This window comes from Rhinolophus ferrumequinum, chromosome 20 (assembly GCF_004115265.2).
Source record: "Rhinolophus ferrumequinum isolate MPI-CBG mRhiFer1 chromosome 20, mRhiFer1_v1.p, whole genome shotgun sequence".
Lineage (NCBI taxonomy): Eukaryota > Metazoa > Chordata > Mammalia > Chiroptera > Rhinolophidae > Rhinolophus > Rhinolophus ferrumequinum.
Genome location: NC_046303.1, coordinates 13,947,980 through 13,974,941, shown reverse-complemented (window position 1 = coordinate 13,974,941; position 26,962 = coordinate 13,947,980). Strand labels below are relative to the sequence as shown.

At 43.0% G+C, this 26,962-nt stretch overlaps 2 protein-coding genes across 5 annotated transcripts in view; one reads left to right on the top strand and one right to left on the bottom strand.

Moving 5' to 3' along the window:
* TAX1BP1 (Tax1 binding protein 1) overlaps positions 1 to 7,791 on the top strand; it is a 69,365-nt gene extending 61,574 nt beyond the window's left edge. For both annotated transcript variants that reach the window (XM_033088419.1, XM_033088418.1), the window contains 2 exons: positions 4,806 to 4,882; positions 5,503 to 7,791. In XM_033088419.1, coding sequence (XP_032944310.1) covers positions 4,806 to 4,882; positions 5,503 to 5,704 — 279 coding nt within the window. In that variant the 3' untranslated portion in view covers positions 5,705 to 7,791. The remainder of the gene's footprint in view (positions 1 to 4,805; positions 4,883 to 5,502) is intronic.
* JAZF1 (JAZF zinc finger 1) overlaps positions 6,354 to 26,962 on the bottom strand; it is a 311,508-nt gene continuing 290,899 nt past the window's right edge. For 2 of the 3 annotated variants that reach the window (XM_033088423.1, XM_033088422.1), the window contains 2 exons: positions 17,092 to 17,261; positions 6,354 to 10,157 (listed from right to left, as the gene is read on the bottom strand). In XM_033088423.1, the coding sequence (XP_032944314.1) occupies positions 9,981 to 10,157; positions 17,092 to 17,261 (347 nt within the window). In that variant the 3' untranslated portion in view covers positions 6,354 to 9,980. The remainder of the gene's footprint in view (positions 10,158 to 17,091; positions 17,262 to 26,962) is intronic. The other variant, XM_033088421.1, reaches the window with a different exon arrangement.

Here is a 26,962-nt window from a genome sequence, read left to right as displayed (position 1 = left end):
ATTGCCGCGTCATATGGTAACTATGTTGAACCTTTTGAACTGTCTGCTTTCCACAGTGGATGCACAATTTTACTTAACTACCAGCAGTGTGTGAGGGTTCCAGTCTCGCTATGTCCTTGCCCACACTTGCCTGTTGTTTTGACTATAGCCCTCCTAGTGGGTGTGAAGTGCTATGTCATTGTGGTTTCGATTTGCCTTTCTCTCATGGTTAATGGTGTTGAGCATCTTTAATGATCTATTTGGCCGTTTGTATATTATCTTTGGAAAAATGTCTTCGAATCATTTGGCCGTTTTAAAATTGGATTCTTTGTCCCCTATCAGATACAGTAGTCCACCCTTTATTCAAGGCGGATATGTTCCAAGACCTCCAGTGGATGCCTGAACATTTGGATAGTCTCAAGCCCTGTGTATACCATGATTTTTCCTATACACACATACCAATGATAAAGTTTAGTTAATAAATTAGACGCAGTAAGATAACTAATAAATAGAACAGTTGTAACTGTAATAAAAGTTATGTGAATGTGGCATTAAGTAAGGGTTACCTGAACATAAGCACAGTCAATCTAATAATCAAGACTGCTACTAAGTGACTAGTGGGCAGGTAGTGTCTACAGCCTGGATACACTGGACAAAGGGACGACTCAGGTGGGGGTGGGGGTGGGGGTGGGATGAGATGAGATTGCATCCCGCTATGCAGAACGGCATGCAATTTAAAACTTACGAATGGTTTATTTCTGGAATGTTTCATTTAATATTTTCAGACTGGTTGACTGTGTATAACTGAAACTGCGGAAAAGTGGTGAGCACGGTATATGACTTGCAAATACTTTCTCCCATTGTGGGCTGTCTTCTTGTTTGGTGATATCTTTGGCAAAAGAAAAGCTTTTCATTTTGATGAAGTCAAATTTATTCTTTTTTTCGCTTGTATTTCTGTTGTCATATCTCAGAAACCATTGCCTGATCCAAGGTTTTAGGAAGATTTGTCCCTTATTCTCTTCTAAGGCTTTTATAGTTCTAGCTCTTACATTTAGGTCTTTGGTCCATTTTGAGTTAATGTTTGAATATGAGGAAAAGTAACATTTGAAAAGTAAAAGAGATCTTACAGAATATTTCTGATTTCTAATACCTTTAAGTTACATATAGTTCAATGATATTCCTTCATTGACATGATATATTACTAGAAATGGATGTTTGGCAGAGCTTAAAGAGCAACATCTCAGAAAAAGCAGAATGTTGACTAATATTACCAAGTTATGAGGGATAAACATAACTAGTTCTCGAGTTTTACATAAAGTTACCCAGAGTCATCGGTACTCTCTTTTCTCTTATGTGTTGACTTTGGCCTTGGCAAATACATATTAATTACCTAAAGAATGCTTTTGAACGAAAGTAATTATCAACTTAGTAAAAGTTTTCTTCGTTAAGTGGTAGACCTTTCTTCCTTGACATTCATTGCTAACTCCTGAATGACAGCTCAGTATTTCAATTAATAATCGCTAGCAAAGGTTCTTCACAGCACAGTTTGGGAAATGCTGATTATATATAGTCCCATTGTCTGGAGCCTAATGATTCAGATGGCGTAGCGCAGACATTAGCTCCTGAGTGTGTGTTGCTGGTTTGATCATGATTGCATTTTTGTTGTGGTAGAGTACACATAACATAAAATTTCACATCTTAATCGTTTTTAAGTGTATAGTTCTATAGCGTTAAATACGTTCATTGTCATGTAACAGGCCTCTTCATTTTGCAAAACAAAAACTCTATACCCATTAAAGAACTACTCCCCATTCCCTTTCCCTGTTCTACTTTGTCTCTCTGAATTTGACTACTCTAGGGCCCTCATTTAAGGGGAATCATAGTATTTGTCGTTTTTGTGACTGGCTTGTTTCACTTAGCATAGTGTCCTCAAGATTCAGCCATATTTTAACAGGTGTCAGAATTTCCTCGTCAAGGCTAAATAATATTCCATTTTATGTATGTACATTGTGTTTATCCATTTTTTCATTGATAATCATTTGGGTTTCCACCTTTTGGGTATTATGCTGTTATCATAGGTGTACAAATAGATCCATTCCGGTTCCTGCTTTCAGTTCTTTTGGATATATAGACAGAATTGGAATTGCTACATATATCATATATGGGAATTGTATTTTTCCAATCATTGCATTTTGAATTCAGTATGATTAACCCTATTTTACTGTCTAAGACATTAACCTATTTTAATTCTATTTCAAATATTTCAGGCTGATTATATACTTGATAAGAAAACAGCAATTTTTTTTATAGACTAGATTTTGAGTTGGACATCTAATGAAAAGTTTTTGAATTTCAAATAGAGCAGTTTATCATAGCTTATTTCCTTTGCTTGAAAACCAGTTTGTAATAGAAATAGTCTTGTGCTGATGGGTCTAAAGGTAGATGAACAATGTAAGGTAGTTTAGACTTTGATATAGATTAAACTGCTGTTAAAAATTAAGGAAGATTTAATTATTTGGAATGGTTAATAATAGATTTCAGTGTGGTATTCCCAGTAAAATTTGCTTGCAGGATTATTTTAATAGTTTAGTTAAAATATTAGGTACTGATACTATAAAACCTGCTATTCAAAATTCCTTTGGGTTCACAACTTTCAGTTCTAAAACTTTTAGTAATTTTGGGTAGAAATCTTTCTAAAGTGGAATACATGATTCTCTGCCTTCTTAAAGAATGCCTAAAGTTTATAAATTTAAAAATCGACATTAAAGATGGAGTCATGTTCTTTTAAGATGTAAAGTTGTGTGATCCAATGCTGAAATACTCTTGAATGTTCTGAGTTCTTGTCTGCCTTTCTCTTTTTACCAGTAGCCATTTTTTGTTGCTGGCAGTGGGCCTGCCATAATAGCTTCACTTCCCACCTAATTACTTGTATTTAATCTCATGTGGTTTTGGAAACTAATTGGTGAGTAAAATAGAATAAATGTAGTATTTGTGAGTGATAATTGACAAGCCATTTTGCATATTAAGATCACGACAGACTTTATTATATGAATTGGCTGTTCATAGAACTGACCACTTACTTTCTGGTTTTGAAATATTCTCTGAGTGGGTGATTTCTTATTTCACAGGAACATGTTATGTTTCATAATATCTAGAATTCTACTCTTGAGTCCCTCTCTGTTTTATTAGGTAATAGATGGCAGAATAATAGGGTCATCATTACCAAATTATATGACTTAGGACTAAGTATAAATTACTCTCCTCCCTCCGATATTTTACAAGCAGGGTTCACATGTTTGATAGGTTAGTCTGACTTAGCTAGCGGCAAACTCTGATAGCTGATTCATGGAAGCAGTAAATTGGCGTAAGCTATTAGCTGTTATAAAACAGGCACAGGAAGTTGTAAGATTTTTGGCCCCTAGAAAGTTACATTTTATTATAAATATCACCAAGAATTTTGAAAAGTAGAACATCAAGACCTTTCCTTTTTATCTTTTCCCATTATTAAACAGCATTTCAAAATTTCAAATTTTTTTTTACTTCAAAGAAAAATGAAATTTTGTTTTTGATACGTAGTTGTTTAAGCAGATTCAACGTTTCAGATAGTTACTGTCCTGCATGTTAACTTGAGCATATTCGACTATATCACTCTCCCTCTTTATACCTACAGATTTCAAAGCTCTAGATTTTAGGTACTTGAAGACTTAATTTTTGAAGTATATAAAGTACTTGTCTTATTTTCCCCAATTCCTCATTATCTGTCCTGTTTTTCTTTGCCCAGTTATATCCTAAGGGAATCATAAATGCAAACAAAAGTTCATCCTTTGATGAACAGGGGGAAAAAAGCCTCACTCCTCACCCCTTAGACCATTCAGGAGGGGATAATCATCAGAAAATAGTCAAGTACCACCCACCCCCAGATAAGTCAATTTGTCTTTTGTTGGTTCACATTGAATTTCCTGTCACATACACTTGGGACAGGCTTGACTCCTTAGCCCTCTTAACAGCAGCTCTGGGATAAGCATGACCCCCCAACAAAATAAGGACTTTCATTAGTGCCTGTTCTGCCTGGTTATGTGCTGTTGGTGCTTGACGGGAAGGAGAGCAGCTGACAGAGCTGCTCGGGAAGATAGCAGATGGGCCCTGCCCTGACGTGGCTGCTTTTGATGTAAAGTGAGTCTCTGGCTGTTGATGCACCATGTACAGCGCTCTAAAAAGTGACCACAGGATGTAGGTTTGGAAACTCACACCAGTGTTTTTTTTCAGAGTCACTTGGATTTACACCTTTTTCGGCGTCTTCATTGACAATCAAATAACTTACTTTTGAATTTTACTCTTTCACAACAGGGCTTTGAGGCCTGTAGTTTGGTGCATTGCTTTGTTTTAACATGGTTTTCCAGTTGCATTTTACTGTGTGCGCGCATGCCTGAGTCCATACACATGCAAACTCGTATATCAACCAGTTTTCATTTATTTACGAATCGTGTTGTCAAAGATTGTCTTGCAAATTAATAGTTATTACATCAGAATAATAGGGAAGGTAATGTAGTGTTAAAATTTCTATGGAATAAAGTTACCTGCATGTCGGTTCAGAAAAGTCTACTGATTGCTACTTCATTCACACATGCTGCTTTTTATTATTTCAAGAAGGCAAAATCCATAGCGAAATACTATGTAAAATATTTTCTTTGTGGTGATATAATTAAATAATGGAAGTAAACATTTTAAAAGTGTAATCTTACTTTCTTTATACTGTACGTGATTGAATTAAGGAACTTATGTTTGGTTTCACTTTTCTCAAAAGTTGCAAAATTATTTTTTGCCAGGAAGATGAGAATGTGTCCACTGCTCCAGATCCTGCAAGTAAGCGTGTACACGGAGCAGGCTTTTGCTTTGATTCCAGGTAATTTTTCTCTTTCTTGTGTAGAACTTGGATTAGACAGACCAGTGATTCTCAAAGTTTGTTCCTTGGAAACTTTGTTAGAAATGGGTATGATCAGGGCCCTACCTTGTACCTTCTGATCCAAAACTGTTGGCAGGGGGCCCAGCAGTGCTTTAGCTTAACTTGCCCTCCAGTGACTACTGCATGGTGCGCTTTGCTTGCAATGCTACAAACACTGTTGTTAAACCAAATGAGCACTTAGGAAATTAGAAGTTGTATGAATTTTTGTAGGTTTTCAGAGGCCATTTTCTGTTAGTTAAAAAGTGAAGACTTCTTGTCACTAAGCCTCATTTCACATAATGTGATTGTATTTTGGGGATTTTCATGAACAAAAGATTTTTCTTTGCCAGTCTAATTGTAAAACTCAGTTTAGAAACTTTTGTAAATGGTTTATACAATTGTCAATAGCAAGCATTTAGAAGCAGAAAAAGGTTTCTTGAGTAACTGAAGGCTTTCAGGGTAAGTTGTTTAGTGTGAATCAGTTTAACTAGATTAAGTGTAACTTTGTCACATCTTGAAGAAATCTGTTGTTAGAAGTTTATTAGAAATATGTAATTGTTTCATTTTCCTATTTCTTCAAGCTTTGATGTTCACAAGAAGTGCCCCCTCTGTGAATTAATGTTCCCTCCCAACTATGATCAGAGCAAATTTGAAGAGCACGTTGAAAGTCACTGGAAGGTGTGCCCTGTGTGCAGCGAGCAGTTCCCGCCTGACTATGACCAGGAGGGGTTTGAAAGGCATGTGCACACCCATTTTGACCAGAATGTTTTAAATTTTGAGTAGTTACCTTTTTCTATGAGTTAATAACACAGTTGAGGAGTTGAACAAAATCATCTCAGACCCCTGAGGAGGCCACAGGTAATCACTTTCCTGCGCCCGCGACTGCACTTTTCTGACCAAGAGCTACTTTGAGTTGGGTGTTATTAGGGTCAGGGTCAGCCTTTGGCTTATCAATAAATATAATTTTAACCTCTTTCAATCTTACCTGCTTAAGAAAAGAAGTTCTTGTCTGTATCTTTATTTATTCCCTAGTTTGCAAAATTGTATGACTAAAGGAAACAAGGATTACTTTCATGTTACTGCACTGCAAACATGTATGTATAATGTGCTATTTAGACTATCCACAAGTTTCTGTTGACCTTGATTGAGCATGACTACTAAATATTATGTAATAAAAAAGTTTATCATAATAGTCTTGCAAAGTAATTCTTTGAATACAGAAACTTGCATAATTTAGCCCATGAGATGATGGTTTTTAACCCTCTTTAGAAATGGTGGTGTATGTAGAATGAGATCACATGCTTTCAGTAGAGCAAATACCCTTTTCACATTTGAAATGTTTGCTTTGGGAATTAATGGAAGTCATATTTTGCTAATTCATTACTAAAAAATTTTAGAATAACCTGAATTACTATATTTAAGCCATCTTAAAGTTGTATTTTTAATAGGAAAATGGAACAAGATATGTGAGTACAATCGTTTCATATTAAATGATCTAAATAATGGTGTTTGTGGCATAAAATCACAGAAAATATATCTTTTTCACATTTTCCTGATGACAATATAACAAATAAAATTCTTAGGTGATTAAAAATGTAATACATAAACCCAAATCAAAGCAATGTATTTTAAGTTATGTCTCTGCTGTGTATAGTATTCTCATTAACATTAAAGAGGACAGACATTTTTGGAGGTAATGTCATTGTCAAATTTATTTGCAATAGTTTTTCCTTAACTCCAGCATCTTCAACGTCTTTTTCCCCCATTTGTGTCTTTAAGTTTTTGAACTGTATTGCATTCCTTTCTGTTTTATAACATGAATGTTAAGAATTTAAAGTTCTGACTTTTTGGTTCTGCTGCTTTTGTAGTTACGAAAATATTTGATCTTGTCCTAATAAGCAAACGAGCTATTTAAGATGTTAAGCTTATACTCAGCATGGCGGCATTTTGGGTGCTGTATATGAACTGCGTTACACATCATGTTGCTTGTATTTTTTTCTGGGCGCACAACTTGTATGTTGTTGGAATCCTGTAAAAAGGTTTTTGAGTCAAGGAGAAAACAGTGTCAGGCTGTCGTCAGATGCCAGATGTTAGGACGTAGCATACCTGGGGCAGCAGTATTGAAGATGCCATGTTTTACTTTCCTGCTAAGCAGAATGTATTCAAGTAAAACATGTTGAGTGATAGGAGCATTTTTGGTGCATTAATGATTCCAGACCGTGCTCACTTTAAAACCTTCGAATAGTGTAGTACTGGTGAGATGATTGTTCATCTTACTAGTCTAAATAGTTTTTGGCCCCACGCTTATTATTTTTCTTTAATCTTAAGTATTTTGGTGTTTTTCAGTTATCTTTTTGTAATGATTTCAAAAATAGGTTTAATCCCACTGTGGTCTGAGAACATGCTTTGTATGATTTATATTCTCAGGAAGTAGATGCTCTGTGTGAGCTCAAACATTGTGTCTTCTGCTGCTGTTGGATGCAGGTTAGTTAACTGATGATGCCCTTGAGTTCACTAAGTCCGAAGTGATCCTCTAACTGCTGGATCTGTCCTGACTGCTAAGGGTGCGGACAGCTCCGAGGAAAGCAGTGGACTTATTGCTCCTCACATTTCTATCACTTTCTGGCCTCCCATATTTTGATGCCCTGTTTGTTGTTAGGCAAAAACTATTAAGGATTAAAAAGCAATGCATTCTAATCTAAGCAAAAAATTAAATCCAGTTTTCATGTGTGAGCTGAATTCTGTAAAACATGCGGGGGGCAGCCCAAGGTAGCCCAAGGCACTGAGTGGATATATTAGTTTCTGTGGGAAACTTGATACTGGCTTTTCATAATGGATGCTAATGACAATAAAGAGCCGTCTTTATTTTGGGTCAGAGACAGTTTATTTTAAATGTGATTTAATTTACATTTATAAGCAGCTTTTCTTGACAGGAATTTTGATTCATTTAAGTTGCCTTCAGTTCTAAAACCTCTGTCGCTTTCAAACTTAATGTGCTCTGTCCCCAACAAAACATATGAAAATATAATTTAAAGCACAGTTTTCACAGACACAGTACAATACATTCACTATACACGGTATAACAAAATATTCCCATCCTTACCGGTTTAGTAATACTGTCACGATGAATAAGCAAATAGAAATCGGAATTTGTTTTATAGTTGAAAGAAACGTTAACATGCACGATGATATTTTATGACTGTTTAGCTGTTGAACTACTGATCCAGCCTGCAGTTTCTTGCACTAGAAGGAGCGAAGCTAAATAATTGCTGGCCTGAAAACATCTTGGTCAATTATAGGTAGATACGAAGTAGCCAAGTGCCTTATGCACCGACGGCTGTTCATGTCTGGATCACCCTTTTAAACATACACGGTAACACTGTACATTCAGGACCAAGACCACGCTTCAGAGAGCTGAGGAAATTTTCAGAGGGCAGTGTCTTTATAAATACTTAAAACCCCCTCATTATAAGGGGTTCACAACTGAAGAATATAGAAGCTTACCCATCTGGCTAACAGAATTGTCATCCTTTCAAAGTGTCTGAAAAAATCAAGGAGGGACACCTGCTTTCCAGCTGTAAGACTTTCATCAAATGGGGACATGGGAAGAAAGTTACAAGCAGTGTGAGTTTGTTTTTCACCAATTTTGTGAGCAGTTGGCAATCTCAGAGCAATTTTTATTGCATAATTAGGCAACTGGTAAACACTCACGTTTAAGGAATAGCACTTGGGAGAAAAGAACACTCAAGGCATGATGGTATTGTTGGTGAGAAAGACTTCAGGAATGGTCCAGACGTAGGTTATTCTAAGGGGTCACATATTAGTCATTTCTCCTTTGACCACCTGCTGCAAGAAAGCACTTAATTGTCAATAAGGCTCAATTTCATATTTCAGCAAATTGTTTTATAAAGCTAAACAGACATTTATAATGGGAATACAGACATCTACAATGTGATAGGAAAAGGGCCTTTAAAAAAAACTAAAAACACAATGAGCATGAAGAAGAGGCAATAGGGGCTTTAACAAAAATGTTTCTTTGAACCGTGTGTGGAATTTTAATTCTTATTTGCAACCCACAGGTTTGTTAGGGCAGTGGTTGTAAGAATTGGCAACACATAAAACATTAAATCTGTTGGCAATAGAGAACTACAAAGTGCTTTAAAACTTCACCTAAAGATGAAGATAGAACTAAATTTCACACAAAAATTTGTACGTAAGTATTTCAAAGAGTTTCCTAACAGGTTTCAAGGATAACTAGTTCACTAAACTGTTATCTTGGTCTGCAAATATTAATAGGCATAAATCGATCCCCTTGTACCCAGCAGGTACTCAAGGGGATGCTTGTTGAAGAGTGAACTGAAGAGACTATTTTGTACAAAAATGCCATTGATAACACTAAAACAATTGGTAAGTCAGATGGCAAGATTTTCAGCTTTTTAAAGGGCAAAAGGACTTGCAAGATAATATAAAACACAGAAAGCACACCTTTTATGTATGTTATTTAAATATGAAAATATTTTAGCATATTATGTTAAACATTCTTAATTTATATTTCCATTACCTAAAGTCTTTCTACTCACAAATACTAACTCCATTATGTAAGGCATGGTAACCAGTTTGATAATGAAGGTATTATTTTGGTTTTGAACATAGTGAGTTGATGTGTTGAAAAACAACTTCAATCACATTACAATCTTGGGGAAAAGAAAACCTCAGTGCCAGCCCCTCCTCCCCCAGTTGCTATCACTGCAATACAACTAAATAATATGCAACATGCCCTCAGTCATAGTTTGTTTTGGGGGAAATGTGCTGAAGAACCTAGAGCTTTTTTGTTTAGCACCTTATATCAAAGTAATGAAAATGGGTATGATGATTACATGTGCAAATGTACAAAATCATTAACTCTACAAAGATACATCATTCCAAAATTACAGAAAAAATTTAAAGCATGCATTTAATTCCTTAAAGGGTTGCTGAATGCTTCCCCTGAAAAAAGGTGGCTGTTTTCAAAATCAGCAACTGCTGGTGAGGATTTCTTGGCACAGTTATGACCAGCATGTTATTGCTGCATCTTCCTGATAATCTCAGCTGACACCGGGGGATGGAAATTGATTGTGTGGTGCCGCAGGCCCTGAGCTGTCTTGTAACTCTTACCACAGCGACATTTGAATGGCTTGCGCACACGAATCTGTGTTCTGTGACCATTCTTAGCGTGGTACTTTATGCCATTCACGTTCTGGGGAGAAGAGAAGAAGACCACATATTAGATGGAGTCATACTGTCTGTCAGGCTGGGGAAAACCGCATCTGGACAGCAGTCAGCTCCAGGATGGCAGCTGTTCACAGAGCAAGCTGTGCAGACAGGGTCACGCTCACAGCTAACAAGGCAATTCCAAATATGCCTCAATCTGAAAACGAAAGGACTGACATCACATTTTATGTAAAATATGTTTTAAGACTCACAGACTGTAGAAGCACAGTTCCTCTGCCTGGATCTTTGCTTCCTCTGAATCCTTTTTCCACTGTAAAGAATGCTAAAGATGGGCAGTTATATATAGATACATATTTTTTAGAAATCCTCAGCATGCCCTCCCCCCATCTTTCTAAAGAAAACACAGTTTAGAGCAAAAGAACGCAAGATGTGTATACTGACAAGAACTGATAGTAATCCCTGCCTTACCTAGAATTTTTGTCGCTTCCTACTCTGCGTCAAGTTAGCTCCCAGAGACAAGACCTGCCCACAAGTAAGTACCTAAGAGTTAACTAGGCCCTGCTTTTATTTATGGACTAGATTCCAAACCTGCAGTGCACTTGAACAATCTTCAGATTGTGGAAGTCTCAGCAACAGGAGAATTCCAAACTTCATATTAGTGTCCAAATCTTAAATGATACATAAAAGATCAAAATGCTTTCTGGAGTTCTTTTAATGGGTATATTCTGTGTAAGACTCCATGCCTAGAATCACTCTATAGATTTTAACAAACAATTACTATTGCTCATTCCAATTAGACAGTGAGGTGTAAGAAAGAGTAAATGGCAGGGGTGATACTACAGCATAGGTCCTGGAAAATTTCCAAGTCAGCTATTGCCAGATTAGGGAGTAAGGGAAAAGAGAGCAAGCTTGAGCCATGAAGTTGCTGAGCACACCTCACCGGGGGGTGGTCTGTTTCCTGAAGTATCACCTGAATCTAGTCGCAGCAGGCCCAGTCCTGTGCCCCACCGGAAGGAGGCGAACACAGCTGTCTTCTACTTTCTTAACATGCCCTTTGGGAGCTCTCAGAGAAGAGGGGTGGGCTTTCTGCTGCTGTATCGTGGGCATCTAGCACAGTGATATTTGTGAACGATACGAATTTGTTAGCACGTGCTTCCCTATTCTAGAAGAAACTGGGAGTTGCCATTCAACAGTGTGTGCAGTGGTTTTCACTCTTTACATTTCCCTCTTAGTCACAGTGCACATTCATACTTGAAAAGAAGCCCTATGGTAGAGAATCCTGTGTGACTTTGTGGAACCCAGGGGTGCCAAATAGCGACCCGCTGGCCATGCGAGGAATCCAGGAAGTTGAATCACAAGGACCGCGTGCACCGCCAGCACTCGTCCTTCCTGCATCAGTCCCTGCATGCAGGGCAAGGAAGCCCCTCACTAGTCTGGGGGGAATAAGCTGGCTGCGATGGGATATGAAGAGGGCAGTGATAGTGGCAGAATCAGACCCATTGACACAGTCCGATGGGTAGACAAGCCCTGCAGCCCCCAGCTATTCCAGCCATCCCCCCGCCCCCCAGAGGCCTGGGCATGGAAAGCAGCCAACTTGTATATGCAGCAGGCCCCCCTGGCATCTTGCTGCAACCACGAGAGACCCCGGCGAGAACTGCCTAGCTGGAGCCAGGCAACCCACACAACCATGAAAGATAATTGTTTTAAGCTACTTGAAAGAGAGTTAATAATAGTTTTATGACCATTAGAGAAAGGCTGTCAAGTTTCCAAGTAATAGTAACAATATGTTAGGAAGTCTGGTTCACAAATGCCAGAAATTTGCATCTGCCTTCTTCATATCCCCGTTTATTAGCTCAGTCTATTCATTGAGCACCTAGTAGGGTCCCTTTCTGGGGATGAAGTTACCAAAACATTTCATGTCCTCGTTCTCACAGGGGACTTGTTGCAGGATGGATCATTAAAAATCCAACTACCCCTGAGCCCCAGCACTACTCACACCTTGTCAGAAAATGGGGGAAACAAAACCTAGACTGCCCAAGAAGCAGAAAGGCATAGCAACTCCAACCATATCAGGGCTTAGTCTCCATCTAAGCCTGAGTTTTTGTAACTAATTAGGTGAGGGAAAGGTATAAAATCAGAAACTGAAAGCAACAGGAAGCCAGGCCAACACGAAACCAGATCCAGAGTTCACCAGGAGCAGGACAAGCCCAGCTTCCAGCAGGTTCTGTGTTCTGTTCCCGGCTTGAATGTGGACATTGTGTTGTGTGTCTGGCTGTGAGACTGCGGAAAACAGCCAGTTCCATACATCAGTGTTAGTACTCTGGAAAAGTTAGGAAATGAGTTGCACTTGTGGCCTTTCCAGGGTTGGCCACAGCACCTAAAAAACCCTGCCACACCATCTCTTTCTCTTTGATGCTGAGATTTAAAACTTTCACATGTCATTGGACACCCTTATCACAAATGTTAGTACAAGCGGTAATCAGACTCAAGATTTCTTTCCCCATCTGTTCATTCGCGGATAACATTGGGAACTTTCACTTTCTCAGACTTGAGGAGCTTAAAAAGACTCACTTCAGTTTCTAATTGCAGAGATGCTAAGATGAGTTTGGTCTTTCAAAAACATTTAACAAAATAAACAATGGCAGGCAACTTGACAATGGAATGCTTAAATCGTCTGGTCTCTGAAAAGAGGAAAGGGAATTAAGCTTCAGTAGGGCAAGGATGTAACTAGCATTGAGTCTCTTCTCGTGCTGAGTACTTGTCTATTGTTGTACTCAGTACTCGTGTTTTAGATGAAACTGACCCTCAGAGAAGGAATCACGAGGCTGCTGAAGGACAGGGCTGTAACGGGACCCCAGGGAAGCCCGGTTTCAGAGTCCATGTTTCCCTTCAAAAGACTGTGCAGCGAAATAAAGTGCTAGGTGTGCATTCCTGGGTACAACCAGCTGGTGGTCTTTGGAAAATCTGGGGGCTGGGAAGGATTGGGACACTCAGTCTGCAGAATAGTGCCAGTGAAGTACAGTGGCCGGACAGGGCTCACATGGGAAGGAAGGGGGCAAGGCAGGAGTCCAAAGCAGGGCCTAAGGCGGGCTGGGCAAGGCTGGCGTCGGTTCATGTCGCGCCAGGCACTACCTGCCCTGATGAGGGACTGAGCCCATCAGTGGACAGCGACAGAGAGACTCTTCTCAAAAGTCCGCTCCAAATCAAATCACGAAGCCTCGAGTCTGGACCCCAAGCTGCACCGTCGTGACCTTAACTGTATTTGCTCTTCACTGTTGGTATTCAGGCCTGAATAAGTCCAATATGTGACATGGGCCCTTGATATAAAAACCATAACTTTCAATTTCCTGTGGGCCTTGATGTTCTGTGAAGGACAGGATGCAGTCGCTTGGGGATTTGATGAAGAAAAGTGAAAAAACAAGCTGGGGTTGCTGGTGGTGCTGGTCATATTAGAGTTAAAAGTGAAGCCACTTGCCGCAGCCTGGGGGTAGCCCACCAGCCCCAGAGAGCTGAGATCCAAATACCTCCTCGTTGGAGCTGGTGTGGTGGCACATGGCACGCTCTGGGTGAGTCGGGTCTCTCTTCGTCCCTGATTGTTAAAGTAATCTGTACATTGTGGGTAATTGTAGAAATTCAGAAAATACAGCGCATAAAAAACAGGTATAACCACTGCTTAACCTCTGAGATATTTCAGTATTTTTCCTGTGAGAGAGAGCAGACAAGAGCGGATCCCCTCATCATTACATGTTTTTTGAAGATGGGACTGATGTCAGAATGCTCTTCTGTTCCCCTTCTGTTAGAAATGTAGCGTTTCCCACATTTGTGCTGACTGGAAGTAGTGTGAACATCCTCGTACGTCAGTCTGCATCCCTGGTGAGGTGCTTCGGATAAACTTCTAGGACCACGGAGCAAGTTCTGATTATCTACTGCTCCCACCCGGGCTTCTGATGGGACCCTTAGGGGACCCTTTGGTCCTCTGGGGGAGAGAATGGCCGAAGTGCCCCTTTTGGGGACACCCTGAGCTACACTGGTGCTCGACCGCATGTAGATGCCAGGCTTTGTTGCTGAAATGACGTTCTCAGTGCGGCAGGGGACTCTTGCAGAGAGGAACTTTGCAGGGGGAGGGTTTGGTCTCTTCTGTTTCTTAAAAGTAGCAAAATGCTGTTAAATCCTAACAACTAATGTAAAAATTATTAAAGGGAAAAAAACCTCAAAGCTCGGCCAACCCATCCTTGAAACCCATTCCCAAGTATAAGGGGGAGGGCGTCCTTCCTCTCTTGCCCAAAGTCAGAAGGAAAGTGGGAGCAGCAGCAGAGTGGACGGGGTCAGTCGTCCCCGGCCTGGAAGGTGTCTGGGAGGGAGCCAGAGGAATGAGTCACGTATGCTCCGGGTTCTGGGGGTCAGTGGGGAGCCCACCGGCCCTCTTCCCCATGCATTTCTGTCTGTCTCCTTTTATCTGCAGAGTACTTCCCGTGCCCAAGACCTCTGCTGGGTGCTGAGGAGGGGTCCTGCCAGCGGTAGGAATAGAGCGTGTGGGAAGGTCAGAGGACAGACCTTCGGGAGTGGCGAGGGAAAGTGGTGAGGGCTTCCCAGAGGAGGTGGCAGGCAATAAACAATGGCAGGCAACTTGACAATGGAATGCTTAAATCGTCTGGGGTGTGCTGTGCCTTGAGAAATGAGGGGAATTCAAATGAGCGGTACTGAGGGGAGTGGAAGGGGAGGGAGACAACCTAGGTCATGGGGGCAACAGCTCAGAGACGTAGCTCTACTGCACCCCTCTCCCATGTCCTGCTCAGTGTGGCATCTGCGAAGTGAGATAACCTCATTTTTCAGTTCTGCAAACGCCAAGGAAATGGTGAGGAGAGCCTATCTTGAGTCAGGGCCCAGGAGACTCACTGGGTAGAGACCCCCTGCCGACAAGGCAGAAAATCAAGTCTGGAGTCGGCCCTGGGAGTAAACGCGGTGGCAGCACTTGTGATTCCTGCCTGACTGCACAGCACACCAGCTCACTAAACCCTTCTCTCTCCAATACCCAACCCAATAACCATGCCACAAATAAGATGCAGTAATTCTGGAGCCACCGCTGCCCTGCGGCCGTCACTTCCCAGCAGAAAGGCAAACTGAAGCTTCAGGCGCTATGCCCACACTCGTCTCAAGCACTTGGTTAGAAGTAGTTCTGTGTGTGTGCTTGTCCCCTCTTACCATTACTTGGCCTTCTGGCCCAGGAACGGAAACGCACACATCCTTCATGGAAATCGGGACGCTCACTGCCACCACCCTCGTCACCTGTCAGTGGCACTGAAGCAGCCCTCGCATGCAGCCCAAGGTCACTCAGTTTTTCTCTTGGCCTCAGATGGAGAAAGCACTCGAAAAAGGCCCCATTGACCCAGATGTTGCCAGCTGCTCGAGTGCTGGAAACCCAAGAAAAATAAAAGCAAAAGAATAATGACAAGAAAACAAATGCCCTGGGGATAAGGATGTAAGAAAAGAGAAACTAGAGGTGGGAAGGGCAGAAGAAAGGCTGCAGCGTTCAGTCCTTTTATTTTTGGTCAGCCTTTGTCTGGGCCCTCACTGTGCTACATAGCGCAGATGTAAGATACTCCTTAAACAGTGTTCAGACACGAGAGAAGGGGGTGGCAAAGCATGGAGGAACCGCCCATGGGAAGCGTGGAGAGAACAAGCGACCCGAGAGCAGGCCAGGTCAATGCCGGCGTTCCCTGTCAAGCTCTCTCCACTTTGAAATAAAAAAAAAAAAAAGGGAAAACCTCCTTCTGCAATGCTTCTTCCCCCTCCCCTGGGGTTCTGGCAACCTCTCCTGCTTTCTCACTGGCAGCCTCCTGACACAAAGGAGATGTGTGTGCATTCTGAGACGGGCTCCCACTCAAACAGCTCTTTGGGTACCCTGATGGGACCTCACTCTGCATCCTGGGGTTTTCATTTTAGTTGAAACAAAGCACATCTGGACTGGCCATGGTAGAATTTTAACAGCATACAGAGGAGGTGAAACCTTGGGCCACTCACCTTGCGATATATTTGTGTTTCATACTTTTTATATCAGTAGCAGATATGTAAAGTACTGACATAGGTTATTTTTTAGTGTTCAGAGACACACATTTGAGAAAGCGCACCATAAGAAGTGCTTATGCTACCACATATTTTTCAAGCCTTAAAAAAAAAAAGAAATCGTCAATCTGCTGAGCTGTGAGTAAATTAGCATATCATCAAATGCCCCAGGTATGTTTCTGATCTACCTCAGTTGAGTTTTAAGGAGCTGCTAACACCTCATGGGAAAGTTGGCACATTTTTTTTTGTTGTTTTTAAGTGCCCTCTGGACCTATACTTGATTGTTGTGGGTGTTTCTCATTGTTTTGTCCCTTTGAGTTTTCTTCATAGGAAATGAAGTGCCCCCAGCTTCGTGTGTGTGACACCCAGAGTGAGGCCCTCAGAGACTCGGGTTCTGTGCCATCTACAGAGGACGCTGGAGGGGGTGGTTTGCTAACAAAAATCTCAAAGCCCCCTTTTCTCCTGATCTCCTTTCATGTTGCTGGGGAGGTGGGAGCGGGGAGCAAGGACGTCCTCAGCTGGACGCTAAATACCCCACGTTTTCCAAAAGGGCTCTGAACCCTGCTTTCAGACTTCACAGTGGACTTCTGTGAGCCACCTGGGAAAGGTTTGGCCAATAAATAGGTGACACATTTCATATTCTGACTGATATGACATGAATCTGAAGACTATCCAAGGTATGGCCCGTCCACCAAAACTCTCTATGACCTACAGCTCCACCCAGGGCAGCTCAAGGCCAAACCCCGCAGCCCTCAGCTCAGCATGGGACAGGAGGGCGCGCTCCCCCCGACCGTCCACGTGCTTCAGGGGAAGAAGGGGCTGCCAGCTGAGGTGGGACTCGCCCTTTCCGGGCTGCTGTGCCAAGTGAGGTGATACTTTTCTTTCTTTGTTTTTACCTTGTATCTCTTTTTACATCCAGGAACCGGGCAGGCGAAAGGCTTCTCCTCCCCTCCATTCATGCACATGGAGCTGAGGATGGCTTCGGAGCTGATGGCGCTCTCTGTGGTCCAGGACTCGTCGCTGTCCGACTCTTCATAATCCACTTCCTCCTCGTCATACTCACTGCCTGCGGGGTCACAGAGGGAAGGGGTGTCAAGCGCAGGGTCGCTCTGGCCACCCACAGAACAGGAGGGGCAGTGATGGGACGGGCAGCTCCTTCCCCCGGAGAGGGCATTCCCGGAACCAATGCACCCAGTCCCCAGGACCGTGTGTGTGTGTGTTTGTGTGTGTGTGTGTGTGTGTGTATCTGCATGCCCACCTGAGAGACCTGGTGCAGGGCTTCCCAACAATGCATGGCTACGAATTAGCTGAGCGAGCACTTGAATTTGGCTCTGTGGCAGGTCAGTCGTGATTGCAAAGGTGCTGCGAAGGCTCCGAGGCCAAAACCAAAAATAACCAATGACCACAGACACCTCCTCTCCCAACACACACACACACACACACACACACACACACACACACACACACACACACACACTACGCCTGACGTTCCAACGGGTAGATTTCTGTCCCCTTGGTTTTATGCTTTATTGGCCTAGTCAATGCAAGAGTCTGGGAGGGGGTTACATTTTACACTTATCAGGTACGTACACTTCAGTGGGAATTAATTTCAGATCTTTATAGGTTGAGATGGTCAGACCAAGAGGAAATCTGGAATTAAACGGGGTTACCCCAAGCTAGGGAGCATGGGGACAGAGATGCCCAGAGCTTTGAGGGCAAACTGTTGGTGTCTCGCTCTTGGAGACCAAACAATTTCCTCCCGCAGCTGTCGCCAGGGAACTGTGCCCAACGTCCCCTGGGAGGCAGGCAGGGCTCACACACGCAGCCAGTCCGTCCACCGGAAGCAGGGGGATGCCCTGTGTTGCTGAGGTTAAGCGCTCTGCTCAGCACGGAATTTAAAATCTACTTCACTGACTTCTGTTCTGGATGGCAGGGATGGAGAACCACTTCAGCCAGCAGCCCCCTTTGGCTCTTTTTAAATGAGGCCCAAAGCCACTTATTTTGAGCTTTTGCACAATGCAACCCTGAAGGACATAATTCTACAGATCATAAACAGTGTAAAATAATATGTTGACAAGTCCTAATGCATTTACAAGCCCGGTGGAATAAATAGGAATTATAGCACAACATTAATAAGAATTATATGGCAGCAATTACAGCTGTGAAATTCATCCCCCAGGTGTGAGACTAAATTGCACCAGCGGCCTGCCTGGGTGCTCCATGGGCTCTCTGCTACATCAATTATTTCAACACCAAATATTGGCACTTTTATTGGGTTTCGTTTTAATAGGCATTAATAAGATTGTTTGAAGAGCCAGGAACAAGGACGCCAGCATCTGAGGCTACCACTTAAAAGGGTCCAGGAAGGAAGGAAGGGACCTCAAACTGACTGAGTGCTTACGTGTCAGGCACGTTAGGCATGTTATCTCATTGTCCGGGGATCCTGTGAGGTGGGGATGACGGTCGCTTTCTCATATGGAAAGTGAGGAAACTGAGCCCTGTGAGGCTCAAGAGCTTCTGCCTTTTCAATTAGCCATTAAGGGAGGTCCAGTTTTCCCACGCTGCCCCCAATGCCAGCAGCTCTCTGGGGGCCCCTCCCAACCTCCTTGACTTGGGTTCTTTACCATCTACCACTCAGATGGAACTCAAAGCCGTCTGTTTTGAAGCCTGTGTAGAAACTGTCGGGTGGTGCAGAGACAGCAGTTTGGCAAAAACGAAGCTTGCGAGTGAAGCATGGGTTTCAGGACGCCCTGCTGTCCACGGCTGTGGCCCCCAGAAATGAGACCCACCTTGGGAACACTTGCAGAAGACACCCCAGGGATCTGCTGCACCACATCTCTGCGACTGTGAGCGAATCTCGAAATCTGCTTTTAAGTAGGGCACTGTTTAGGACATTTTACTCTTAAACAAATGCCACACGCTGGTGTCCTTTAAATGGCTTGTTAGAAAACTATAAATGCTATTTCGCAAAGTTCCTCTATTAGGACCTCGGAAGGTCAGAATGACTAATTTATCCGTCTTATTGGACTAATTTGTTAACCTGAACACCGAGAGCCATGCAACTTTTACAACTGGGGGGAGCTGCAGCCCAATGGGGGGCTTAGTGAAACCTGGCAGAAGAGGGAACTTCAAAACTGCACTGGATGCAAAGGGGCCAGACCGGAGGGCTGGATACTGTGGACAAGGCAGGGCAACCACAGCTGACGGTCGGTGCCAAGACCCCTTTGAGAGAGAATGCTGGCGCTGGGACAACAGGCCCAAACTGGCTCCGTCCTGTGCTACGTGGTCCCCACGTGCACCCCAGTCATCAGTACAGCCCACAGGCCTTTGGGTGCTCTGTGAAACTGTCTCCCTTGGATGGGGATCAAGAAGGACCTGTTTACACTTAATTGTGTCTTAGAACAAAGAAGAGCAATACATAGGCTTGGGTTCATGTCTCAGCTCTCAGTAGCTGAGTGACAGCTCCTTGACCTCTACTTTCTCTTCTGTGAAATGGGTGCATATCTCTTCCTTACAGTTTAATTTATGGATTAGAAGGAATGTCTACAGGGCACCTGGCACAGGAGGACCTGCTTGCATATAGCAAGTGCTTAAAAAAACGGAAGATCATTTTGGTAATATTACATATACATATTACATATAAAATAATATTTTTAGAAAGGCCTGTTGTGAAACCAAGCAAAACATAATTCTGAAAAGCTTGGGACTCTCCACTAGAAAAACTGCAAGAGGGACTTCCTATCAAGACAGGCGCCACGTTGGCTGTGGGCTTTGCAGTGCAGGCAGATCTAAGCACCTCCTTCCACAGTGAGCCCACGGGGACCGGGCAGGAAGCACAGACAGGGGTCACAGGAGCCCAGGCACGGCCACTGACAGGCAAGTGACATCACCTCTCTGAGCTGTAGACTCCTCATCTGTAAAGTGGGCGGATCAAACTACCAACTATTAAGGCTGTTGAGAAAAGTAATTGAGTTCCTGTTTTTTCAAAAAATACTTAGAATACCTGGCATACTGTAAGCATTAAAGAGGTATTTGATACATAAACAAGCAAGATGTCATGTGCGCAGTTTATTTCATTCACTCTTCCCTTGCTCCCTCTTGAGGATACCCATTATTTTAAAACAGGAGTGCAGGGGGGAACCCACTGTACCCGAAATGCTGCCCTGGCATCAAACAGAGCTGTCAACAGCTGTGAGGTAGTCCTGTTTGGGCTGCTGCCGTGTTCCAACCTACTGCCAGAGGGCCTGCCGCAGGTAGCGAGGCCACAGTTAAAATGTCACGTGTGTGGATGCTAGCTCCTCCTGGAGCTCCCATCTGGAAAACCTGCCAGCAGGGCCCAGTGTTCTGCAGAAAACACCTGAGGCCAAAACCCCCAACTCCTCTTAGTCTCTTTTCTAACTTCTTTCAACTCTAGGAAGAGCAAACCGGAAACTAAAGTTATAGGTTTAGTGACCCAAACATCTGGGCCTACCCTGTCTTCTTTGTTTTATTATTAATAATTTCCTCATGTCTTTCCAAGGAGAAAATTTACCCCCCAGCTGGTTTTCCACGTCTGCATTCTCTGCTATCTCAAAGCTGACTCTGGAATGAATGAACTCCTAGCACTTTCCAGACCGTCGCTAGAGAATTCCCCCAGCCATTTAGGGAAAGCAAGGCGAAGCAAGGCGGGCCCTCCTAGCAATGGTCGCCCAACTTTTTGATCCTACATCCCAACCAATAAAAAACTGGGACTAGGGATGGCCGGTTAGCTCAGCTGGTTAGAGTGCGGTGCTGACAACACCAATGTGCCTGTTCGATCCCCGCGTGGGCCACTGTGAGCTGCGCCCTCCTTAAAAACAAAACAAAAAAAACCTGTGTGGCTCTAATTTCTTTTTCTTTTTGATTGATTGACTGACTGATTATTTATTTTATTAGTTTCAGGTGCACAAAACAATGCAATAGTTACATTTCACCCCTCACGAACTGATAATCCCCCTCCCCCAGTCTATTGCCCCTCTGACATCATATGTATCTATTACAATTCCATTGACTCTATGCTCCATGCTATATTCCATATCCTGTTCTAATTTCTTAAAAAAAAAACAACCGGGACTCAGTGTGTGTGAAGATATTTACTGTAAATGATATATCGCTGTGTAAAACATGCAAATGAAAGGATGATAAAGTACTTTACTACACATATGTATTAATAATTGTAAGAAATACTTTACGAAGGAAGTGTAAAGATTTCGTACTCCCTCCTCCTCCTTACAGACCACCTTGTGTGCCCACTGCAGAAGCCACTGCCCTCCAGGCCCGCTGGAGGGGGCAAAAGGACACATCACAGCCAGCTTTGAGGCCATCACATGGAAATTTGGCTTTGGACTGCTCCAGGGGAGGACAAGGGGCTGTTAGGGAATGGATGCATTCATTCATTCATTCATTCATTCATTCACTTATCCAACCCTGACCTTGAGCACAGCAGGTGATCTCCGAGGCCCTGTCTAAGCGAACCTACAGGTGTAGGGGCGAGGCTCCAAGCCAGGAGACAGAGGGACAGAAACAAGTAGAGCTGCATTTTCTGAGCCTCCACCATCCAGAATCCACAAATGTTAATTTCTGCATAATCTGGTAAGCAAAAATTAATAGAAAAGTATTTCCTCTGTGTGAAAGGGAAAAAACCCAACACCCTACTTGTTGTAAGCCAGGGAGGCGGGGAGGAAAGGATTTTGGAGCATGTGAGTCACTGGATAGAACATGTAATGTCACTATGCAGTGTCACATGTGAAAACTGGCTGCCACTAGTCTTCCTTGGGTTGAATTTTCCATTTTCAGACGTCACGCTTGCACAGCCTCCCTCCCCCCCATGGGGGCAGGACAGCGGTGGAGAGAGGTGCCTTGGTAGCCCCACGAGCTCATTTCAGCATTTCAGTTTGGGAAACGAGCAAAACCTAGTAGATAGGATTTCATGATAAGGCTGAAAAATTCCTCCTGGTTGTCAGCAAAGGAAGTGAAAATCAGAGCTGGTTTCATGAATCCCATGAAAAGACAAGGTGGCCTGGAACGCCTGTAAACACACACACGTTTCACCCGCTGGAACAGAGGTCACATCACCGCTCAGGAGCCCCGAGTGCCTCTGCCGACTCGCTCTCAGTTGTCACAGAGCCATGTCAAGTCTTGTCCAGGCCCCTTACGCTCTGCCCTCCCTGCCCTCTGCTCACCCCTTTATTTGGTCCACGATCCATTTCAGGACCTAGTGTTCTCGTTCTTTGTATTCATAAACATAGGGCATAGAGATAGATAAAAATAAGCCAGCCTTTTCCAGAAACCCGATACGCCACATTTTGCTTATAACCCAGATCATTAACATTCATGCAAAAGTGATAAGTGCAGTGACAGCAAACTGAAGCTCTCCTGGGGTGTCCTATTCTGGCAAACACATTAGCAAAGAGTTCCCTTTCTGCCTTATAGACTTATCATTATAAATTAGCTTTACTGGGACTGACCCACTTTACATGAGCTGAAGCAACAACCAGCTTTAAATGAATCGGCAACGCGTGATCATGAGGAAAAACACCCCAACGGCTCTGGGGACCATGAGCCACGTCTCACAAATTCTGCCCTCCTTGCCCTTGGCCTTGGCTCATTCCTGGAAAGTCACTTTCCCCCTCTCCTCTTCCACTATGGAATGGGCCCCGGTTCTCCAAGCCAGAAGGAACGTCTCTCTCACAGGCCTCAACACTCTCGAATGTATTGTTGCCTTTGATTAGGCTCCAATGCCCAGGGCAGTGGGCTCTGAGGAGCCGATGGACATGTGTTTGTTGAGTGAATGAATGAGGGAATTACAGTGCAGACTTCAGGGTGGAAGATTACACAGCCTCCACTCTTGACGTCCTACAGTCTTAAAAAATGTCAATCAGGTGATTCCACTTGCCTGCTTGAAACCTTCCAATAGCGTCCCACAGCGAGGAGCAAAGCCAATGCCTTATCACGGCCTAGACCACAGCACAGTTGCTTGGATCTTTACTATCTGGAGAACTTTTGATATACAGAAGGTGCCAAAAAAATGTATGTACATTGTAAAAAAGGAAAAAACTATATTAAAATTGTAATAATATATACCGATAACAAAAGATGAAAACAAGTCACCTGCATACATTTTTTTTGGCCCCCTGGTATATAAGAAAACTTAAGAACTACTTATGCTTGGTTTACTGCTAAAATTTTACACCCATAAATCCAGTTAACAAATATTTCTGAATATTCAGATACTATTAAATAAATAATTTTTAAAATAAAATGCTCATATATTTAAGTGTTGATTACAAACTGAGTCACATGCTACAAATTTCAACAAAATTATGCCAGCTTTACCACTGAAGTAGTTAAGCTTTAAAAAAAAATCTTAAAAACAGACAAATCATACAAATAATCATACTTGGGTCCTATAGATTTGAATTATTTTGTCATTATTTCCATCCTCAGCTTTGACTTTCCTGGGGTTATAAGAATCTGGCGAGGCCTAAAAGCCACAGCAGCTGACCTCGTTCCGAGGAAGGCAGGAGTTTCGAGTTACTGACCAACTGACTTGGTCAGGACAGGCAGAACAAAATGATTCAAGAGTGAGCGAGCCTGTTCTCACAAATGGCAAGATTTCAATCTTTTGCATTTGCGACAACACGGACGGACCTAGAGGGTATTATGCTAAGTGAACTAAGTCAGAGAAAGACAAATACCACACGATTTCTTATAAGTGGAATCTAAAAACAAAATAAATGAACAAACAAAACAGAAAACAAACTCATAGCTACAGAGGACAAACTGATTGTTGCCAGATGGGAGTGGGTTGGGGGGATGGGTGAAAAAGGTGAAGTAATTAAGGACAAATTGGCAGTTATAAAAACAGTCACAGGGATGCACATAAAGTACAGCACAAGGAATATAGGGGATATTATAATAACCACGTGTGGTGTCAGAGGGGCACTAGACTTATTGGGGTGATCATTTCGTAAGGGATATGAATGTCTAATCACTATGTTGTACACCTGAAACCAATATAATAGTCTATGTTAACTGTAATTGAAAACAGTATAAACGATGCTCCTTTTTGTGCAAGAAATAGAGGAAATAAGAAGACATACATATATCTGCAAATTAAAAAAAACTTTTATGAACAGCATTCCTATTTGTATTGCCAGCACTATTTTTAAAAACTACTGTCTAGTAAATCAAAATACCTGGTGGAAAAAAAGGAAAAAGAGTGAGCCTGCATTTCCTGGGCTGGATGTCTGTTCCATAAACAGGATTTTAAAAGCCCTGTCTTTCTTGCCACATCACGTCTTCCACACAATCACTAGGGCCACTGGAGGTCCCACCTCCCGGGGACCAGGGGCTCATGGTTATCTCCTCATGTCGCAGCCCACTCTTGCTTAGGCTCCCTTCCTAACTGTTTGTGACCAGGGTGTGGGCTGGTCTTTCCTACTCTCGCCCCAGTTCCTAGTTTTCCTGCAACTCCATGGCTTCTCACAGTTCCCTGCCAGTCTGCTAACTGAGGTGGAGAACAAGACACCTATATTTCATACACAGACATCGATTTTATGCCAACACTCCCAGAAGGAGCAAAATTTATAGAAATATAAACACATCCTATTGCTTTCACCTCTTGTATTATAGCTGCTTTGGGGCACATTTTATGTTAATTTCTCCATGTTGAGGATCCTTTTGGACTCACTGATTTTCACAGATTCCATTAATTACCAATTAGCTACCAGTCATTACCACACTCTACGATGCTTAAATTACTACAACTTGGCCAGTGGAAGTCCCTTTAGGTGGTCTCCTTTGTCCTCTCAGTATTTCTCCATTATTATTTTTTAATTTAAATTTCCTTTAATCAAAGTTATCATTGCACACAGTGAAAAGGCAGACAGCTAGCTCTATGAGGCTCAAAAGGAACACGAGGAGTCCTCTGCCCATCGCTTCCCACTACCCCATAGCAACCACTTAAAGTCTGTTACCCGGGTCTTACCTCCCATTTCTAAACAACATGTTTCTACTGCTAGTTTCTGATGCTCAGTTTTGCATATCTGTTGACTTCCTATTCTGCAAGATAAGACTTTTGATCCTTTTTATACGTGCCAGCCCTCCTCCTGCAATTCCCCTCCTGGTATTATAGAATTTCATCACAATACCTGGTTTCGTTAGGATTCAGTGTTTGCACTGTTAGGACACTGGGACACGTAGTGAACTACGATCACATCTTTGTTGTCCTTGGAGTTAATAAACACCATTTTCGTAGGCTATGTGGTTGTTATTGTCTTTCTCACGTGGAAACTCCTTCTCCTCCTCACCACCACCACCACCACCACCACCACCACCACCACCACCACCATCACCATCAGGGCAGCTGACACTTATCTGGGGCTCAGCATGTGCCAGGCACACTTCTAACCACGGTGCATCTATTAACTCATGTAAGCCTCACAACAACACTGAGAGGCTGGCACTATGATTATCTTCATTTCACATACAACAGAGGCTTAGAGAGGCAAAGTGACTTGTCTGGGGTCACAGAACCCCTCATGGCAGAGCAGGAGCTGCAACCTGGCAGTCTGGCTGCAGAGCACGTATCCCTCACCAGGGTACTGTACTGCTCGCTTGAATTCACCCAAACTCTCTAGTGGAATGCAGATCTCCTCTCGATACGTTTAAACCCAATGGGTATTGGTTTGGTCTTATTTCTTACTTCTCTCTCCCTCTCGTTTCCTCCTTCTTTCTTTGTCCCCTGAGACACACTCTCCTGGGCCGTCCGCCCTGTTTCCCCCAGGCCTGCTGCAGAGCCGTCACCCTGGGAGTTCCCTTTCCCACCGTCCCAGCATCCCCTTTGCTTCTCCTCATGGGGGTTGTGGGGTGACCCCTTTTTCGTAGATCCCGTGTCTTCCTCTTTCTTCATTTACTTCTTGCTTGGGTCATGGGAGGTACAATTTTGAGTCCTTGGATGTCTGAAAATGTCTTTATCTTACCCTAACACTGGATTGTAGCCTGGGGTTAAGGGCCATTTTCCCTCTGGATTTTGAAGACACCGCCTCAGTGCTTTCTAGCATCTTGGGTGCTATGGAGAACCGGGCCACACTGACTCCTGATTCTCAGAACCTGCCCTCCCTTCTCAGGGACCTTTCCCTTTCTCTTTGTCCCCCACATTCAGAGTATCTATCGCTCCAATTCTTTAAAAAAAAAAAAAAAAAAAGCTGTTTTATATATATGAAGTGCAGCCATCACCACAGTCAAGTTTAGAACATTTTCATCGCTCCGAAGAGAAACCACGTGCCCCTTATGTGGCTTCAATTCTTGAGGCTTGCTGGGGTTTTTTGGTGTCACTCTGCTTGCCTCTAAGCTCACCTGTCAGCTTAGGTTCCAACTTTTCCAGCCTTAGCTACCTCTGGACCATTTGCTTTCCAGCTTCCATCCCTTTGTTGCTGCTGCCTCATCTTTGCCTATGTCTTTTGAGTTGAGACTTTAAACTTCATTCTCTGTCATTTCAGGTCCACGTGTGTGATCAGAGTGCCATCTTGAACTAGAGGTTCCATGGCTGCTTGGAAAACATCCTTCGGGCAACAACAAATATTCCAGGCCCATCTTGGATTTCTCCTGCCCCAAGATATTCTGCTTTCGTTTCCATAGGGGACAGCACAGAGACTCGAGTCCAGGTTCTGATGGTGGGGGTCAGACTGTCCCGTGTGAGGGCTGGTGTTGAGTCACTGGGGCTGTAAGGACTTCTCTGTATGACCA